We start from the raw sequence: 19,104 nt of genomic DNA, 5'->3' as shown, positions 1-19,104 counted from the left end.
CAGACATAGAAAACAACCCGCGGAAAAAACTTGGCAACACAGTGCAGTTGAGCTCTGTTGACATTTGACAACTAACGTAATGCGTCCCTTCGTTGCTCTGATTGGTTGTAGGTCTATCCAATTGATGTCTTTCCTGGTTCGGTTGAAATACGCCCCATAATCACAGCCCAATGGAGCATCAGACTCATATTCTGACTAGAGTTGAGTATGACCACGTCAGGCTAGGATCCGACAGGAATGGTGCAACAAACTTATATGAGTAAAACGTCTTTCTATATGTAGTAATAGTAGTCCAGGGGCTGTGATTTCTAGACGGGCTACCAAAACGTACGCCCGACAGCAGAAATTATTTCTTGATCTGGGCGTGCACGCGTGTGTGTTTGTGCTTATATCGACCGATCGTGCGGGCCATCTAATACAGAAATAATATTCCAATCAATCATGGGTGGGTGAGATAAATCATTGTGTTTGTTAGATAAAGAAAAGTTTCAAAATGATCTCTCCCTCATGTGAACTGAACTGACAGCGGAGCTGAAGCTCATTAAATATGCAAACCTTATCCAATCCTAGCCGTGGGCCACCAAAACCCAGCGTTCAGGAGAGAGCCTCAAAACCAGTGTAGAAAATAGCCTATTACTTATTAGTTATGATGTTTTTGAATGTAAAAAACACACTAACAACATTAGTTGACCTCAGACAACAGTATAAAAAAAAGAAAAAAATACACCAGTTCATGACATCTTTAAGTGTGAATTTCTGAATTACTTTTCCATCTTATATGCAAAGACACATGACTAATAGTAACTAAAACCAGTTTATAATGTTTAGTCAAGATCAAACCAGCACTGGATCTAAAACACCCATGTCTAGCATCTGAGAAATGCCTTATATTTAATAAATAATACATATTAGAATAATAAAACACTGTTGAGCTGTTACAAAAACAATAAAATTCATCGTTGTGTTGCAGAAGTGGCACAGAAGTTGCATCTGTACACCTGCATAAATGATTCAATAAAAAAGAAAAATGAATATAGAAATGTGATATTTTCCAACGTTTGTCTTGCTGAAACTGGTTACTGAGTTTTTTTTGTTTTTTTTAAAAGACCTATCCACATTTTTGGACATTATGTATGGATTATAATGATTGAAAATGCTGTCTAGTTATGCAGCTCAAGAGGTTGTCTCACATTCTAGAAAAACAAAATCAAATGTATAGTTAAAATGGTTTATTTAAAAAATGACGCTGAAGTTTCATGACAGTATGGGACTGGTTCGGACTTTCCTCTACTGTAGGAAATGGAGCTACACTGCGCCCTTCTGGTGAAGGGTGGAAATCCAGCAAAATAATTATAGGAGTGTAAAGAAAAAAAAAGTATTTTCTTATAATAGTCTGCAGTAAAACAGAGATGGCACTTGATAATGATTTAACAACCGTAAAAGCCAATGCAAAGCACGCGGTAGTTGGTCAGATAAAATGGCACTTTGCGTTGAAATGCCGAGTAATGAAAGTGTTTTACAATGAGTTCAGTCGCCGAGTGTCAATGTTCACTTGTGGTCTGACCACAGTCACCATTCACAACTTTCGTCCTGCACATCATTTCCTCTTCCTGTGGGGCTTCACTTATGTGTCTCTTTCGTGTCGCTGACTCATTGTCATTTAGCGGTTCCCGTTTGCCGTCGTCCCTCTTGCGTTTATTTACCAGTCCAGTGTTCTCCTCTCCGATCCGGCCCTCCGGAAGCCCCAGCGTGCGCAAGCATACTATAGCAGCAGCCTGCTCCGCAAACTTCTTTGACTTCTCCCTGAAGACAGTAGACATGCGGTCAGAGACAGAAATATCCTTCTCTCTGAATCACTACACTATCATTTCACATTTCAAGCTTTCTGTAGATATGAATCTTCTTGAGACCAAGTTCTGTTTCGTTTTTGTGACACTCTAGAAAGCACATCCTGTTTGTCTGTTCCTTTTACAAAAGCAAAGTGATTTGTTATTACGAGTGTGTATGCAAATAAAAGAGCCTTTAGAGTTTCAGATGATGTCTTAGTCTTATCTGCATGACCAAAACAACAGATTATTTTAAATTCCTTCGCTATGAGAATTTTGTCACGCCAGAATTAAAAACCGATTTTAGGACAATGCGTAGTGCCACTCGGCCAGGTGTGCAAAAACACATTTATAAACTTCAATATTTCATACAGTGCGCTGTCAACACGCCTCTCGCGAGTGTATGGGACTGTATCAGACTCAAACTCACCACAGGGTAGAGCGGTACTTCTTTTCGGCCACAATAACTGTAGACTGAAAAGCTCGATCTTGAGTTCGCTGTTCCTAAAAAGTAAACAAACGGTTTAAACAATCTGTGATAGGTTAATGAGTTAGTATAACCCTATACACCAGTGGTTCTCAACGCCCCATTGTCCACAGCAATATTGAAATGCAGTTATTTTTATTTGAATAAATAGGTCAATACAAATGATACCTAGACTACACACACACACACACACACATACACACACACACTGCTGTCAATTGATTAAACAAAATAATAATTTACAAAAAAATGTATAAGTAATCATTTATACTCTCCAGTATAACAGTATAAGTTACTCTCCAGATTATTATAGAAACAACTTATGAAACAGATTTTTTCAAACAATGATAGACATTCATCATGACAGTATAAATAAATGCTATATAAAATGTATTAGGCTTTAAAGAAATAACTGAACCTAAACCAATTTTTGCATAAACTCATTATGATAAACGTCATATTTACCTGTAGCCTTCCTTTCTAACAGGTAGGAAATATACAGAAGTTGAATAAAGTTCTCAAACAGTCTGCACTGCATAGATAATCAATTAAATATAGATTAAAGGTGCCCTAGAATGAAACATTTAATTAACCTTGGCATAGTTAAATAATAAGAGTTCAGTACATGGACATCACATACTGTGAGTCTCAAACACCATTGCCTTCTACTTCTTATGTCAATCTAGTGAATGAAAAACACCACGGAAAAATAAGTGATTCTCAACATAACGCCGACTGTGAGGCTATCGCTGGGATCCTTAATATGTACGCTAGTGTTGTAGTCAAGACCACCTAAACCGAGACCAAGACAAGACCAAGACTTTGAAGGGCCGAGACCGAGTCAAGACCAAGACCAAGACAGGCCGAGACCGAGTCAAGACCGAGACCAATGCATGACCCCACACTTATGATAAAATGTGGAATATGCATATGATTGGCACTTCTCTCGTATGTGTGGGTGTTTAAGTGTACCATGAGAGAAGTTTTGATCAAATAATCAGGCATTGCAGCTTTGTGGGAATTAATCTTTTTCCTATATAAGCAAATAACACTTAACTTTTCGTCTATGGGAGGCACTGAAGACGACGTGTCCATATTGTTTACAGTCTATGGTGGACACAAACACCAACCTGACACTAACAGAGTTTTGTGTTTTGTTTTGTGAAAAGCGCTCGTGCCCATTTTAAAACTCAAAGTTCCCTAAGAATGCTAATCTGGATGAGGTATTAATCTCAGACACAGTCCATTATGTCTTAAATGAATGTGAATAACAGGAGGTGGAATATGTATCATACAGATATTAGTATGCTGCTTAAGCAAATTATTTTATATATGTACATATTTTTCATTTACAAATTGAAAATGTTATTGTGCAGCTTTATTGTGCAACAACAAGGAAAATAAACCCTGCGCTTGCATTTTTTGATTAACTACAGTTTGATTTAAGAAATATCTCACATGTGCAGGGTTTTTCCTGGGTCAAAAATGGTCATTGGTGGTGGCTGACAGACCTACACACACACACACACACACACACACACACACACACCATTTTTTTTTTTTTAAATGCAACAAAACAATCATTTTTTATTATCTTATGTTTATATCTCCTATTATGTATGATCTCTTATCTTGATGTTTCTTTTGTTCCAACAGGTTGAATTGTGTTGGTATATAATCATATCAATATTAGAAATAGCATTAACAGTTAACAAATAGCCACATTTTCTGCCATATACAATTTAATAAAATGATCAGCTAGCTAACAAACAACTTTGTTCTGTTTTCACCTCACTCTAGTCTAAACTAAATGATTTTAGACTATTTATTTTACTACACATTCAACATACATAAGCTGAAATACGGTGGATAGTTAAAACTAATAAATCTTACTCTCCACTCTTGCTAAATTGGGTAAGCGCACTTGTGTTCTCATTTCTGAGGTGTTCTGAGTAAATGATTAAACTGATTCGTTCAGTTCATTGTTGAACAGATCAGTTCTTATTACCGTCGTTAAAATGATTCGGTTCAAATGAGTCATTTGGTCGTGAATCGGACATTAGCAGAACCGTTGTGTGTGAATCACGGCTGTCAGAACATCGCGGAAGGTTTGTCACACAGAAAACACTTCATAACTGGATAGAAATTGTTTCCTGTTTATTTAATGTATGATTTATGTCAGCTGTTTAGCTTGTCAAACGTTTTTTGAGCGCATGCAATTCACACCGAGCGGTACTTCAAAACAGTTGTCCGAACGCGCAACGTTCAACATGGATTCGGTTTTCTGAACTTTTGATTTAGCTTAAAATGTGAAGTATCAGAGAGAGCTTATGTGCTTATTTTGAATATAGAGAGAGTGCGCGCAGGGTGGAGTTCTCTGCTCTTTATATGCCTTCAGCTGTGGTCTTGACCGGTCTTGAGACAAAATCCCGAGTCATCTTCGCCCGAGACCGAGACGAGACCAAGACCTTTAAAAAGTGGTCTCGAGACCAAGACCGATCTCGAGTACTACAACACTAATGTACGCCCCCAATGTTTGCATGTCAGCCCATGTTCATTTTCAGGAGGAACTACGCAGCTGAATCATCAGTTCAGCAGATGAACAAGCGTCACGCGAGGATAGCGAAAGCAGCAGATCATGGAAATAAATGTCATGTTCCAGGCTGTGCAGGGGACGTGAGGACTTTTCATAACCTTCCCACAGATAAACAATGTCAACAATCATGGTTGATGTTTTTTTTACAATCGGCTACCGCAACAATTTAACTCAAAGTTGTTCGTTTGCTCGGCCCATTTCACCACGGAGAGTTTTTCTAACCTGGGACAATAAAGCAGGATTCGCTCAGCATCTGACACTGAAGAAAGGGCCGATTGCAACCCTATTCCTGCAAGCAGTAAGTAGTGATTTTATCCACTTCTTGACTGTCGAACCCATTCCGGGTTAAACTGAACGTTTCTTAGTAAGACATCATTATGATAACATCCCCTGTGTTGTCTAGATCTAACGCAAGATGCTAATACTGGAAACTCCGACTAGCTCACATAACAGTTTGTCAAATGACAAAGGTTAATATTATTTCCTGCCAGTGTTGTCATAAAATATAACATTAGATACGCATGTCGATCCATTTTGACAGATTGAAATTTAAATTAGCCTATATTTAATCTTTATCACATAACTCAGAAACTAACTACATTTACTACTACTGTTTATTTGCTTACAGATCGCTGAGTCGATCCTAACATCACCTTCACCATCTAAGTTGAAACGATAGTCATTTGACAAGGCTTCTAGTCAATTTGCTAAATAAATATACATTTTTAAAAACTGAAGTATGATTATTTTGCAGCGGGTGAGTAATAAACATGACACTGACTATTTTGAGTGGCTTCTACATTACTTTATTTGGCTAAATAAATCGACTTTTAAATCTGTAGTCTACTGTCAAACTGTAACGTTACTGTAAACTACATATTTACGCGCTACCCAGTTCAGTTTGTGATTTAAAGTTAAGAAGCTATCATTGTCAAATCATTGCCATGACGGACGGTATAGGTGTGTTAGCTGTCATTGAGAAGCAGTGAAACAGCCAATCAGAGCAGAGCTCAACATTAATATTCATGACCCTTCCACATAAGGCAAAAACAGAGATTACATCCTAGGGACAATTTATAGGGTTGTAAATGGACCTGTAAAACTGTATCTGGAAAATGTTTGACCTTAAATAAGCCGCATACCCTCTATTTAGATATCAGAGAACAATTTAACATATTGTTTCAACTCATTATAGGGCACCTTTAATACTTATTCAATACTATGGCAAGACCCTACAAAACTAGGGAAATCATGGTTCTTCAAACTTTAAAACCAATTTTTTGATGTTTTGTCTTATTGTAATGCTTAAATCATTTATATGGATAGTTTGCCAAGGCTAGTTGCCATCTGGAACTGACCGTCTCATACACAGGCTGATCAAGCTTTTCCTTCCGGCTCCATTCCAGTAGGTACATCTTTGGGGTGATCTGAGGTGGATAATCTCGCCTGGCACACACACACACACACACACACACACACACACACACACACACACACACACACAAGTAAATACAGTGCACAAGCCAAAGGGCTTTCTCAGGGCCATGGGACCAGATGGGTCATGAGAGGGTCACGATTCACCTTTCAAAGCGGACAGGCATTGTGATGAAACCATCTTCTAGTTTAGGATTTTCTGACTGATCACCGTTGGTCTGTCGGGCAGCCTTTCTAGCCTCCAGGTCAGCGTTGGTTTTCATGTAGAAGTCAGTCAATCCAAACACCTCACTGCAAAACAGACACATATGCAATATCACACTCGTAGCCGTGCAATGTTGTTGTTGTTTTTAAAGCAGAGGGTCCACTCTTTCTTTTGATTCAGATATTCATACAACAAAATATTGTATGGGCTATTGCATTTTTGTAAAAATGATCAAAAACCTTGGCTGTGGCTGGCAACTTTTTTTTTATTTTTTAAACGCTGGTGGGGAAAGAGTTAAACAATGCAGATTTATTTTTACAGCCATCTTTGATATATTTGCCAAGGGCGCCAATAATTCTGGCTGTATACATGGCTATACATTGTAATGGCAATGGCTGTATATACATACATTTGGTAACACTTTAGTTTAGGGTCCAATTCCCAATATTAACTAATTGATTGTTAGCAATCATATTACTAGGATACTGGCTGTTATGGCCATATTCTACATCCCTTAATCCTACACAATACTTAAGTGTAACATTTACCTTACTAACTACTAATAAGCATTAATCAAGTAAAAAAGTCATTATTGAGGCAAATTCATAGTCAATAGTGATAATTGGAGCCCAATTGAAATTGACCATATACGGTACATACAAAAATCCCACATATACAAAACATAGTTACCATATTTCTTCATTGGTCTGAGCTGCATGTAACCGTTTTCCAAATGGAGACTCAACTCTGTCTCTGAGCATCTGACATAAGCAGTATTTGGTGTTAAACGGGTTATTGTCATAGCGAACAGCCTGTTAAACATAAGAAAAACAAAATCTCATTAAGACTCAAACTACATTTTCACATGCATTTACAATGCTATTTGGAAGACACTTCTGGGATAAAGACGGCAGGGTTTTTCCTACATTGAAATTTTTTTGGCGGCCGCCAAAGCAGATTTTTATCCCGCCAAAGCCTTATTTGATGAGTTATTGTGATTTATAGATTACTAATGCGCGTGACTCTCTGCTCGTTCTGACACTCAGCACGCTCTCTCTGTCTTCAAAACCATCACCGTTCTCTCTCTCTCACTCGCGCATATCAATCAAAATCAACAGAACTGACAAAATGGTGAAAGGTCTGAAGACTGAATCCATGCGCAGCTGACATGAACCATACTTGCAAATAAACTGAAAAATATCCTTATGAAGTGTTTTCTGTGATCAATCTTTTGCGTTGTTTTAAGAGTCTGGGTGCACACATAACGTGTCCACTTTTGTCCGATTCGCGAACTAATGACTCATTTGAACCGATTCATTTTAATGAACTGATCTGTCCAACACTGAACTCACGAAACGGTGTGTAATCATTTGCTCACAACACCTCTGAAATGAGAATTAAGACCACATTAAACAAGAGGAGTTAGTAAGAATTAGTCTTAATAACCCACAGTATTTTCATGCATTTATTTTGAGTATTTATATTGATAATGTGTAGTAAATGACCACAAAAAAAATAGTTTAGACTGGATTAAGGTGAAAGCAGAACAACGCAAGTTAAATTGTTTATGGCAGAGAATTAGACTATTTGTTATTACATTTTTAATGTTGCTTTTTAATAATTGTTGTCAAAATAATGAATCAGTAAACCATGCAAACTGTGTAAAAATGAGGAACTAAAGAAACACACATCAAGACATCATACATAATGATATCAAAATTAGATGAGCAACAAAAAGCAAAAAAAAAATGTTTGCATTTATTTTACATTTATTTTCAGTATTGGGCTCACAGATCACGCGGGTAGGTACTTTAACTCTTGTGGTGTGTGTGTGCATGCGTGTGTGTGTGTGGATGACCATGACTAGTCAGCCACCACCGAAGACCATCTCTGACCCAGGAAAAACCCTGAGACGGTAATGTAAGAATTTCAGTCATCTGATACATTTACTTTATATTATGAATTTTATTTATCATATTAAATGATTTCAATGCATTTTATTTGACAAATTTTCCTTTCATGTTTTATGACGTGTTGCACAACTTTATTATCCCTGTGAACAATACAAATTGTAGGCTGCCAAAAATGCTTTTCTTACTTAGTATTTGTGTCTTGTTTCTAGTCAAAATGTCTAAAAATTCTTACATTAAAGGGGGGGTGAAATGCTGTTTCCTGCATACTGAGCTTTTTACACTGTTAAAGACTTGGATTCCCATCCTAAACATAGACAAAGTTTCAAAAACTAATGTTGGACGTTTGATGGAGTATTTCTGTGTCAAAAATACTCCTTCCGGTTTCTCACAAGTTTCGGAGAGTTTTTTTCGAGTATGGGTCGGCTTGACGTTAATAGAGCGGAAGGTCCTTGTATGGGCTGTACGGGCTCTTCTCCCGGTAGGGTGCGCGCGCGTGACTAGGGCGAGAGAGAGGAAATGCACGCCGTAAACAGTCTCTCAGGTGCCGCGCTCCACTTTATTCCTATGGGTGACGTCGAGCGACTTCAACGCTTCAGCACAGCATTCTGGGAAGGCAGCGCTGCATTTGAACTGATTTGAACGCAGAAATGACGGGAAGCTTCACAACATCGCTTCAGTCGCGTCTCAAAGTGGATTTCCACGCCACTGCTGTCACAGGACTTCACCAAATCATCCCAAAGAAGTGTGTTTTTGACGGAGCGGTCCCAGCGATAAAGGTTCGGTCCTGCTTTGGAAGCAGCCGGTGAGTAAAACTGCTTCAAATGTCTGTGCTGTCGGCTATCGTCGCGTGAGTAAACATCAGTAAACGACACGATCGCGTGCTTCGTCATTCAAATGCGCTAACGGTTACTCCATTGTTGTTCTGTATAACACTAGTCTGACTCTGACGTGCAAAACCGTTTTGCTTGCTACCTCTAAGGTCTAGTCACATACAATAGTCCATAAACCGAATCATGTCCTCATAAACTGCGAGTAAAGACACACAAAGGCCCCTAAATCCCACAGAGACGGACGTCCTGATGTTGCTGTTTCTCCTGTTCAATTTATTTCAGCCTCAGATTTGATTGTGGATCATTATCTGTATTAGCTGAGATAGCCATGGGTTTCTCCACGCTTGAGGACGTCACTGCTTTGCGCGCTTGTGATTCTTTAGCTCCGCCCACACGATACGCCTCCAGGTGCTCGGTTTTTTCCAGAAAGACTCGGTACAGCCCATATTTCTTTTATAAATATGATAAAACTAAAGACTTTTCGGAGATATGAAGGATGCAATACTACTCTATAGGTACTCAAGATTGACATGAGATTGACTGAAACTGAGTGTTTCACCCCCCCTTTAAGAAACATTTACTAGACAAGTAAAATTATTGTCTTGTTTTGGGAAAAAATAACTCAAAATTAAGTTTTGCTTAAAATACGCTAAATAATCTTGTTTTGAGATTATTTTGTTTTAAGATTTGCTTATTTTAAGCAAAACCTCTCTTAATTTTGAGTTATTTTACCCCCAAAACAAGACAATTACTTTTGCTTGTCTAGTAAATAATTCTTGTTGTAAGAATTTTTAGATGTTTGGACTAGAAACAAGACAAAATATACTAAGTAAGAAAAACATTTTTTGCAGTGTACTTACAAATATTCCTGACTAGTTGTATTTGTTGTTGGAATAATTTATAGCTGAACTCAAGACAAGCTCAAATGTTGTCCCGCTTACGTATTTGATGTATTCCTCCATGACCTGGTCCACAGACAGCGCCCCCTGCTGGCGGAAGACTGAAGGATTCCACATGGCCGCCCGCGCGATCATGACAGATGAAGCTCCTGTAGAAACTCGAAACGTCTCAATGTCCTCAAATGTCTTCACTATGTCTGAAGAGCCACCACTACACAGAGACAAATAAAAAGAACACAACGATGACTACAGGAACCAATAATACCAGTTGTATTGCATATGCAAATACGATTCAAAAAGTTTCCATTTCACAAATACTTTGAGCAGTTGTGGCATAAGTGTAATGAAGGGTAAAGCCTGACTTGGCAATGACAGGTATGGACACACTCTCAGCTACGGCCTGAATATAGTCACAGTGGACTGGGTGGCGCGGCCTCTCCTCTTTCATCCTGACATCAACAGAAAGGTCAAATATTAAGATGCTGTTGCCAGACGCAAGAAGAAATCATCTGTAAGCACAGGTTTAGCGAACACACTTCTAACCTGCCATGCACTGCTATGGCCGCCACTCCTGTTTTTTCAATTCTCTTCACTAAATTCACCGTGTCCTCAAGCTGAAAGAACACATTACATTAATTGTCATGCATAAAAATCTATATTAATTACCAGGAACAATAAACATACACCAGGTTTCACAGAAAAGGCTTAGGCTGAGAATAAAATGCATGTTTGAGCTTTTGAGCAACTTGCACTGAGTTGTCTTAAAATGTTAGTGCCATTGTTTTGTGTCAAGATGTTACGATTAATGAGTTATTAAACTAAGGCCTAATCCTGGCTTAATCTAAGCCCTGTCTGTAAAACTGGGCTTCAAGAGTTTTACAGTCATGGTCAGAATTATTGGCACCCCTGGTAAATATGAGCAAAGATGGTTGTAAAAAATAAATCTGATTTGTTTATCCTTTTGATATTTTCACTCAAAAAATATTCACAAAACTCTAGCCTTTCATTGAAGTAAAATGAAAGTGGCGGGGGATCACATTATGAAATATTAAATATTTCTCTCCAAAACATGTTGGCAACTAGCCTAGAAATCTAGACGCACCCTAGCGGCAGCAAATCTAATCTGCCCGCGAGTGTCGTCTAGCAACTCTTAATACACTTCTGAGCTGTATTCGCCTAACTCTTGCCGGGCCAATCACATGGTGGGCGGGGCCATAATGATGGCCGAGTTGCGTGCTTCTAGTAAACACAGCAGCTGGCGAACGGCGGCGGTCTTTCGAATCAGCTTTGACCGCGACTCTGGAAGACTTGGAGTTAAGCTTTTCTCTGAGAAAAGAACAAAGAACGGCACTGAAGTCATTCTTAAAACGGGAAGATGTGTTCGGAGTTTAGCCGACCGGATACGGCGAATGTTTAATCTATCAACGAGCTCTGCTTCACCTCCGTTGCTCTGGTTGTAGCGCTATCCTATCGCTGGTGAGTTTCCAGACCAAACATCTTGATGTGGGTCGGACTTGTCAGGCTAGTTGGCAACAATTATTCCCATTAATATTTAGTACACCAGGGTGACTGGAAGGTCAAAGGATAAACAATGCAGATTTTTACAACCATCTTCAAAAATATTTACCAGGAGTCCAACTATTCGGTTTTCTTTTCCAAAAGATGTACACAATTTAAATTACACAACATAAAACACAGAAAAACATCACTTACTGTAGGAAGGATTCTGATTTTACATGTAACGGGTTTTGAGATTCCATTCACAAGAGTGCTCAGAATCTAAAAGACAAGACGTTTAACATAGAAAAAGTTAAAAAGAGTTATAAAACTGATATAGTCACGAAAAATTATAATTTGCATAAAGTAAGAAAACGTACAGCTTCGATTTTCTCGGGGTCAGAGAGAAGCGCCGAACCCATTCCTCCCTATGTGAAACATATGCATAACAGCAGCAGAAATACATATTAATAAATACATAGAAATAAAACGTGTACATTATAATACAACACAATTCACAGATTTCTGTCATGACAAACTAAGTTATCACCTTAACACTAAAGAGCTGCAGGGACGATATATTTTTATACGTCAAAAGTTGCATTTTAGCATCGTCCCAAAGTCAGTTGGTAGTTCAAACGGCTGAAATAAGTACTCTGGTGAACACAATATCAAGATACTTTCACATTTATTCAACACAACATAAAATACATCAGTAAATGAATGCCCTCTTCTGGTGTTTTTAAAGCTTCAACAAGTGTCTAAAAGGGACTAGAGGTTGTCATTACACTGCCAAACTAAGTCACTTTCACAGCCTCATTGTGTTCATAATCAAACCATTATAACTCAAACTTTCAGGGAAAATGTTTCCAAAAGACAATGGAAAATCCTCTTGGGTTTTAGTTAAGGGAAGCAGTGTGATGCATATTAATGCCTGCTGTAGACTAGAAGACCATTACAAATCACACCGCACGACATTGATCACACATATACAACTGGCGTGCGACATGTCGACTGTACGAAGATGACACTTGTTGAATCGTACACTTTGATGCAAGTTAGTATAGAAACATCATCAGCATGCACTAGGGGTGAACAAATAGAGAAAGATGAATCTCACTTTGGCAATAGTAGTTTTTAATGTGTGCTGAAAAAAAGAGGAAGTGAAAGAGGAGAATATGGCTAGAGACAAAGAGGCCAACCAGGCATGACAATTCTGCAAATCAAGCTTGGTAACACCATGTTACTTTGATCAAGACGCCATTTCATGTTGCATTTTTATCTGCTAGTCAGCAGACGTAGGCCGTAGAAGCAAACAAAGTCAGACGATCATGCTAAATTTATGGAAATTAATCGCAGGCTATCTTTTGGTCTCGAGACCATGACAACGGTCAACTCTCTCACTGTAGGACAGAGGGCTACTGATTAAGAGCCACGACCACAGAAATCATCACGATTGGTCACCTTTCGTCTGGGACAGCCCTAAATCGTCCAGTGTGCAGCTGGCATAAGGCTTGGCCTACAAAAAAACGTCATCCCTGCAGAGCTCTATTTGAGTGAGAAGTAAAAACGAAAGCTTAATATGAATTTCATAATGTCTGTAGTGCATTTCCCCAGTGTTATCCAACTTGACTTGATTTAAAGGTACACACAGAATTTTTTGGAGTTTATTGTATTCAATGTATCCCCCAGAGTTAGATAAGGCCATACATACAATTCTCATCTCCATGCGTGCCATAACTCTGAAAATAGGCTTACATCCGTCAACATAACCAAAGTGACAACCTGTTTGCACAGGGAGCGTGCTAAAGACGCTGCATAAAATCATTGCGGAAAATGTTGGCGTTATTTTTTGGCTTATTGAGCAGTAGGCTAGATGGAGCCATTTACCTCCAGTCTTTGTGCTAAGCTAGGCTAGCGATGTGTGTGTCAGACACAGTTATGGAACACACAGAGATGAAAATGGTGTGTATGGACTTAAACTCTGGAGGGTACGGAGAATAAGCTAAAGTCCCCAAAGGTCGGTGTGTTCCTTTAAATGTTCCAGTAAAAACATCCTTTTGCAAAGGGCAGTTTACCATGACAATATTTCTTCTTTATTTCAGGTCACAATGTTCCTCTTTTTCAAAATCCTTTTTTGTTTGTGTTTATCTTTAATTTTAAATATGGTTTTGCATTCCCGATATTGAATTTGGCCTCAGACTTTCAAACTGCACTGTATGAGACAGAACAAGAGCGTACCTTTGTGGAGTATTCCTTAGGACAGCCCATATTCACATCCACAGCGGCCACATCGTTTTCCCTGTCCAGGAAGAAAATCTGCCCCGTTAAACAAGTTCAAATGTGATCATTCAGAGCAACATTATATGTAACACTTGGTCTACTTTGAATATCCCTTACATGATTAGGTGATTTATAAGCAAGAACATTTTGGCCAGATATGGCTGGTAAATCTGGCCTAGATATGGCATGGATGAGTGAGTACATGTGGGCCAACATTTCACTATATATGCTTTCGAATTTAATCGTAAGTTGCTTGGCTACGGCACACCGTGGAATATCTTAAAGGTGTCATGAACTGGCTTTTTTTTTTTTAACTGTTGTCTGAGGTCAACATATGATGTTTGTGTGGTTTTTACATTCATAACTAATAAGTAATAGGCTATTTTCTACACTGGTTTTGAGGCTCTCTCCTGAACGCTGGGTTTTGGTGGGCGTGACGCACTGGAGACTTGGAAGTAAACGCCCACGGCTAGGATTGGAGAATATTTGCATATTTAATGAGCTTCAGCCCCTGTCAGTTCACATGAGGGAGATCATTTTGAAAGCGGCAACTGCAACTTGTCTTTATTAAACAAACACAATGATTTATTTCTCACCCATTCACGGTTGTATTACATGGCCCGCACCCGCACGATTGGTCCACATAAGCGCGAACCGCGCGCTCCGGGCTTGTTCAAAATTCCGAAATTTCCGAATTGGCCTCCATTCAATTAATGAATTGGAATTTGAATTGAATTGACTCCGCCCCACAGGAAACTGAAGTTGAATTTGAATGACAGAAAGTAATTCCAGAAATTCCAGATACACAACAGAAAGAATGTGTTGAGTCTCACGCACATTCAGTGTTAGGAGGTTACTTTGGAAATGTAATTGCTTACTGTTAGAAGTTCCCCATTATAAATGTGGTTTGGACTACTTTATCAATGCAAAGCAATTTCCTTTTAATAAGATTAGTAACTAATTGAATTACACATTTCACCTCAGTAATACAAAAATTACATTAATTTTGTAATTTAATGACGTTGCACGTATCTTCACTGTAAAAATATTGTGTGTCAGGTCAGAGATCACTCTTCCACTGGAACTCCGGATCATTTTTGGGTGAATTAACCCTTTAAAGGTGGGGTAAGTGTTATTTCAAAATCGTTTTAAAAAACGGACTCGGGCCGAGTGCAATAACAAACTTGTAGCCAATCAGCAGTAAGGGGCGTTTCTACTAATGATGGTGAGAAGAGCACACTCAGTGCACGTCAGTTTTCAAAACACACAACGGACATCAGCCCATGTTCGCTTGTTTGTCCATTTTCGATCGTATTGTGGCTCAGCGATGATAAAGACCCGTTCATTTCCACACCGTATGGAGCATCTAAATCTCCTTACTGTCTGTTTCAAGCATCAGCTTACAAAATGTGTCAGAAAAGTAAGATACTATACTCCTAATATATGTTTGTTTCCTCTTTTCATGATCTATATAACCCTTATCCGGTCATAATTGTAATATGTCGTTAGCTGGACTATCGCGCTAGTGTAGGCTACTATTGAGTTGTCATGAGAACAGTTTGTGTTTTTGTGATCGCTGTAACTCTAATCTTGTCATATTTGTAATATGTCGTTAGCTGCACTGTCGTGCACGTGCATTGAGTTGTTCATAAGAACGGTTTGTGTTTTTGTGATGTAAGGAGTGATTTTTAAATTGAATATTCGACCTGGATTTAGCCTGACAAGCCAGACCCACATTAAGATGTTTCGTCTGGAAAATCACCATTGGCAGGGCTTAATCCGAGGGGCGGGATAAACGGTTCTTTCAAACTCCCTCTGCGCGCCGTGCACACAATTGGATAACGCTACAACCAACCAGAGCTAATGTTAGTTGAAAGATTAAGATTAAAGATTAAAGTACAAAACTCCGAACACATCTTCCCTTCTTAAGAATGACTTCAGTGCCGTTCTTTGTTCTTTTCTCAGAGAAAAGCTTAACTCCAAGTCTTTCAGAGTCGCGGTCAGAGGTGATTCGAAAGACCGCCGTTCGGCAGTTTCTGTGTTTACTAGAAGCACACAAGCGCAACTCGGCCATCATTATGTTAAGCCCCGCCCACCGACTCTATACACGATGTGATAGGCCTGACCAGGGTTTGGCATTTACAGCTCAAAAGGGTATTGAGAGTTGCTAGACGACACTTGCGGGCAGATTAGATTTGCTGCCGCTAGGGTGCGTCTAGACTTCTAGGCTAACCTGGATTAGTAACACAAAAGATTCTGCTACAGTCATTGCCTGGGTTACGTATGTGTGGGGCGGAACTATCAACATTTTTGGGAGAAGGGGCGTGTTTGTTTTGGTGATTTTAAATAACAACAATGGTTACACTTGTTGTTAGAAAGCACTTACCCCTTTTTTAATTAGTCTGGCGGGACCGCCCAAGAGGACGTTTAACTGATATGTAACGCAACCAATGACAGTTTGTTTCATTCTGCATCATGTTTATGGGCGTGAAAAGGTAAAGTGGATGTCGCTGCAATAACAGGCGAGCATGTGTCTATAAATTATTAATTCAAGCAGTGTTGGGCAGTAGCGTCGCTACAAGTAGTGACGCTACTAGCTTAACTACATTTTTCAGTAGCGTGGTGATTTTCTCAATGAAATAGCTATTCAGTAGCGAAGCTCTTCTGTTGTTCAAGTAGTGCGGTAGCGTCCACACAAGCTAACGTTACATTTTCCCAAGCATTTCTGAGGATCAAGCTCAAATTGGAAACACAACTGATAAGAACGCGGATATACTTCACTTTCTACGTTCCTTTCTGCCTCGCACAGATGCGCGCGCGAGCCTTTCAAAGACACACAGATGCGCGCACGAGCCTTTCAAAGTACGTTACTCCTTTGCCAGTAAGCGCGTAAAGACGGGATAGTGCGAATGTGCACGCGCCTATCTAGTTGACGTTTTTTTCTCTCCTAGCGCTCAATTCGCTGTTGCACACGCATCGTCCGTGCGGTGACAAAAGAGAAACGGCAAAGTTTCAACATCTATTGTGTCTCTTGAATAAACAGCTCTTGTTAAAAGTATCGGAGTCCAGCCTGGCCACCTCTTGATATGAATGAATGAATGATTAAAACTTGTTTCATGTGTGTGGGAGACACACACAGGCTGTTTTTTTTTTTTGTTTTTTTTGCCATGTTGTCTTCAGGGTATGTTTACATGACAGCTGTGTACTAAATTTTGCATAAAAATGACAAGATCACCAAGATATCCCAGCTTAATCCCTTATCCTAGTTTTGTGCAATAGGCCACTGGTTTTGTTAATATTTTGGATCACATGTTTTTGTTGCCTAATTGATTTCGGACAGTTTTTGTATAACTAAAAAAAATGTGTGTCTATATGCTTGACTTTTATTGGTCACTGAAAAATCATTGATTGGAATGAAGTGGGTTCAATATAAAATTAAATAAATAAAAAGTAGCTTAGATGTAGTAAACTACTTTTGTCAAGTTGCTGTAGCTTAGCTTGCTACATTTCCCAGGGGGTTAGCTTCAGTGTAGTGAAGCTTAATTTAATGTAGCGTAACTGGTAGCTTAGCTCACTACATTTTCCAAGTAGCTTGCCCAACACTGAATTCAAGAGTAAATGTTCAACTTTACTGCAACAATGGAGCCGTGAACTTCACACACTTTTGAAAATACAGCATTTTAGTTCATCCTGTCCTGGTAAGCGCTCTGTCACAGTTGTAAACACGATGGGGTTCTTCTCCCACAAGGGAGTTTGACCTCACAGCATTTGCCTTTAGGTGGACCGTTAAAGAGCGTAACACACACATCTCACAGACATCCTGTAGAATTCAACCAATCAGATGATGACTTTGAAAACTCCTTAAGTGTTTCCAGTTTAGTGTGCCATATGCATCAGACGTTCAGACGACGGTCTGTGGCATCTGAGGTTTGCCATTAACTAATATTTCCACTCAGGAAAGAGAAAATCCTCTCGGGTCAAAGAGAGCCGGACACGACATAAGACACAAACAGAAAAATAAAGAGACACTCAAACTCACACAAGCTTAGCTACAGCCAGGGCTCTCTCTGGATCAGCCGTTCCCTGAAACACAAGCATAGAATCAGATTATGTTTTAAAATGAGTAATAAGGAAACGTTAAATTCAGGAAAGTTTGCATACTGACCATCTGAAAGACCACACAGCTCTTCTCTTTACCGCAGGTGCGAAACATCACACGCTCATCTGGAGCAACAAAATCAACCGTCTCCAAAACATCTGAAGACACATATTTGAACCCTTTACACAAGGTACGTTATATAATATCCTCAGATAGCTGATATGACTGAGAGAAACAGACATACCGTTTACTACTCTTTCACACTGAGCCATTTTGATGTCAATCAGCTCCTGAAACACCAAAGTCCCCATATATCCATGTTAACAATATTGCAGAGCAAGTACTTCATATTCAAGGAGATGTGACGTGTATTGGTGAATGTTGCTCCTCACCTCACAGTACACAATATCTGCCCCATAGTCCAGTGCCAGGAGTCTCATGGGCAGAGTGCCCACCCGCACCATAGGGGCCAGAGCAGTCTTACCCTCAAAACACAGCCTGTCCGCCATCATCACCCATCCGCGAACCGCTACACAACAACATTTAGCTTGTTCAATGCAAATGGTGAGATAAACACAAATTATCGGCATTATATTTTCTAAAGTCAGCGTATAATTGACATCATTATTATGTAACTATCAGATAAAAACAAAGCATGTAAATGGCCACATCATTAGTTTTAGTCATATATTATTAATTCAGCTAATATATAGCCAAATATGTTCGATATTCTGATTTTATATCTATAAAACACACAAGTGTGTCATTATAATTACAGATATATTATCTGTATATATTTACATGATACCAGCGCTGAACTTCTACGCATCAAACACAACTTCAGTCAACATTACAGCTGCGGTGAACACGCGTGCACGGCATTCGCTTCCGGTGTTGACGCCATCGACGCGCGACTATCAGTTCCCAGGAAATGGAGATAATCTCACTTCAACATATAAATCATAAATCACGGCTGATTTTAAAGTTTGAAATTATCAACAGGACATACAACAAAATCAAATGCAAATTAACAAA

The 19,104-nt window shown here is 39.1% G+C and overlaps 1 protein-coding gene across 1 annotated transcript; it reads right to left on the bottom strand.

Annotated features, from left to right (window-relative positions):
• Window positions 1-1,214: 1,214 nt before the first annotated feature.
• On the bottom strand, window positions 1,215-18,987 carry dus2 (dihydrouridine synthase 2). The gene is made up of 16 exons (XM_067436821.1): window positions 18,871-18,987; window positions 18,462-18,598; window positions 18,314-18,359; window positions 18,136-18,227; window positions 18,010-18,053; window positions 13,929-13,989; window positions 12,068-12,115; window positions 11,904-11,969; window positions 10,734-10,804; window positions 10,553-10,639; window positions 10,233-10,401; window positions 7,239-7,360; window positions 6,491-6,634; window positions 6,268-6,355; window positions 2,257-2,330; window positions 1,215-1,803 (listed from the first exon to the last, which is right to left on the bottom strand). Exons 1-16 carry the CDS (start codon window positions 18,896-18,898, stop codon window positions 1,542-1,544), a joined length of 1,539 nt encoding a protein of 512 aa, XP_067292922.1. The 5' UTR covers window positions 18,899-18,987; the 3' UTR covers window positions 1,215-1,541.
• Between the last annotated feature and the right edge of the window lie 117 nt (window positions 18,988-19,104).

This window comes from Pseudorasbora parva, chromosome 25, assembly GCF_024679245.1.
Source record: "Pseudorasbora parva isolate DD20220531a chromosome 25, ASM2467924v1, whole genome shotgun sequence".
Taxonomy (NCBI): domain Eukaryota; kingdom Metazoa; phylum Chordata; class Actinopteri; order Cypriniformes; family Gobionidae; genus Pseudorasbora; species Pseudorasbora parva.
This window is presented reverse-complemented; position numbering and strand designations above follow the sequence as displayed.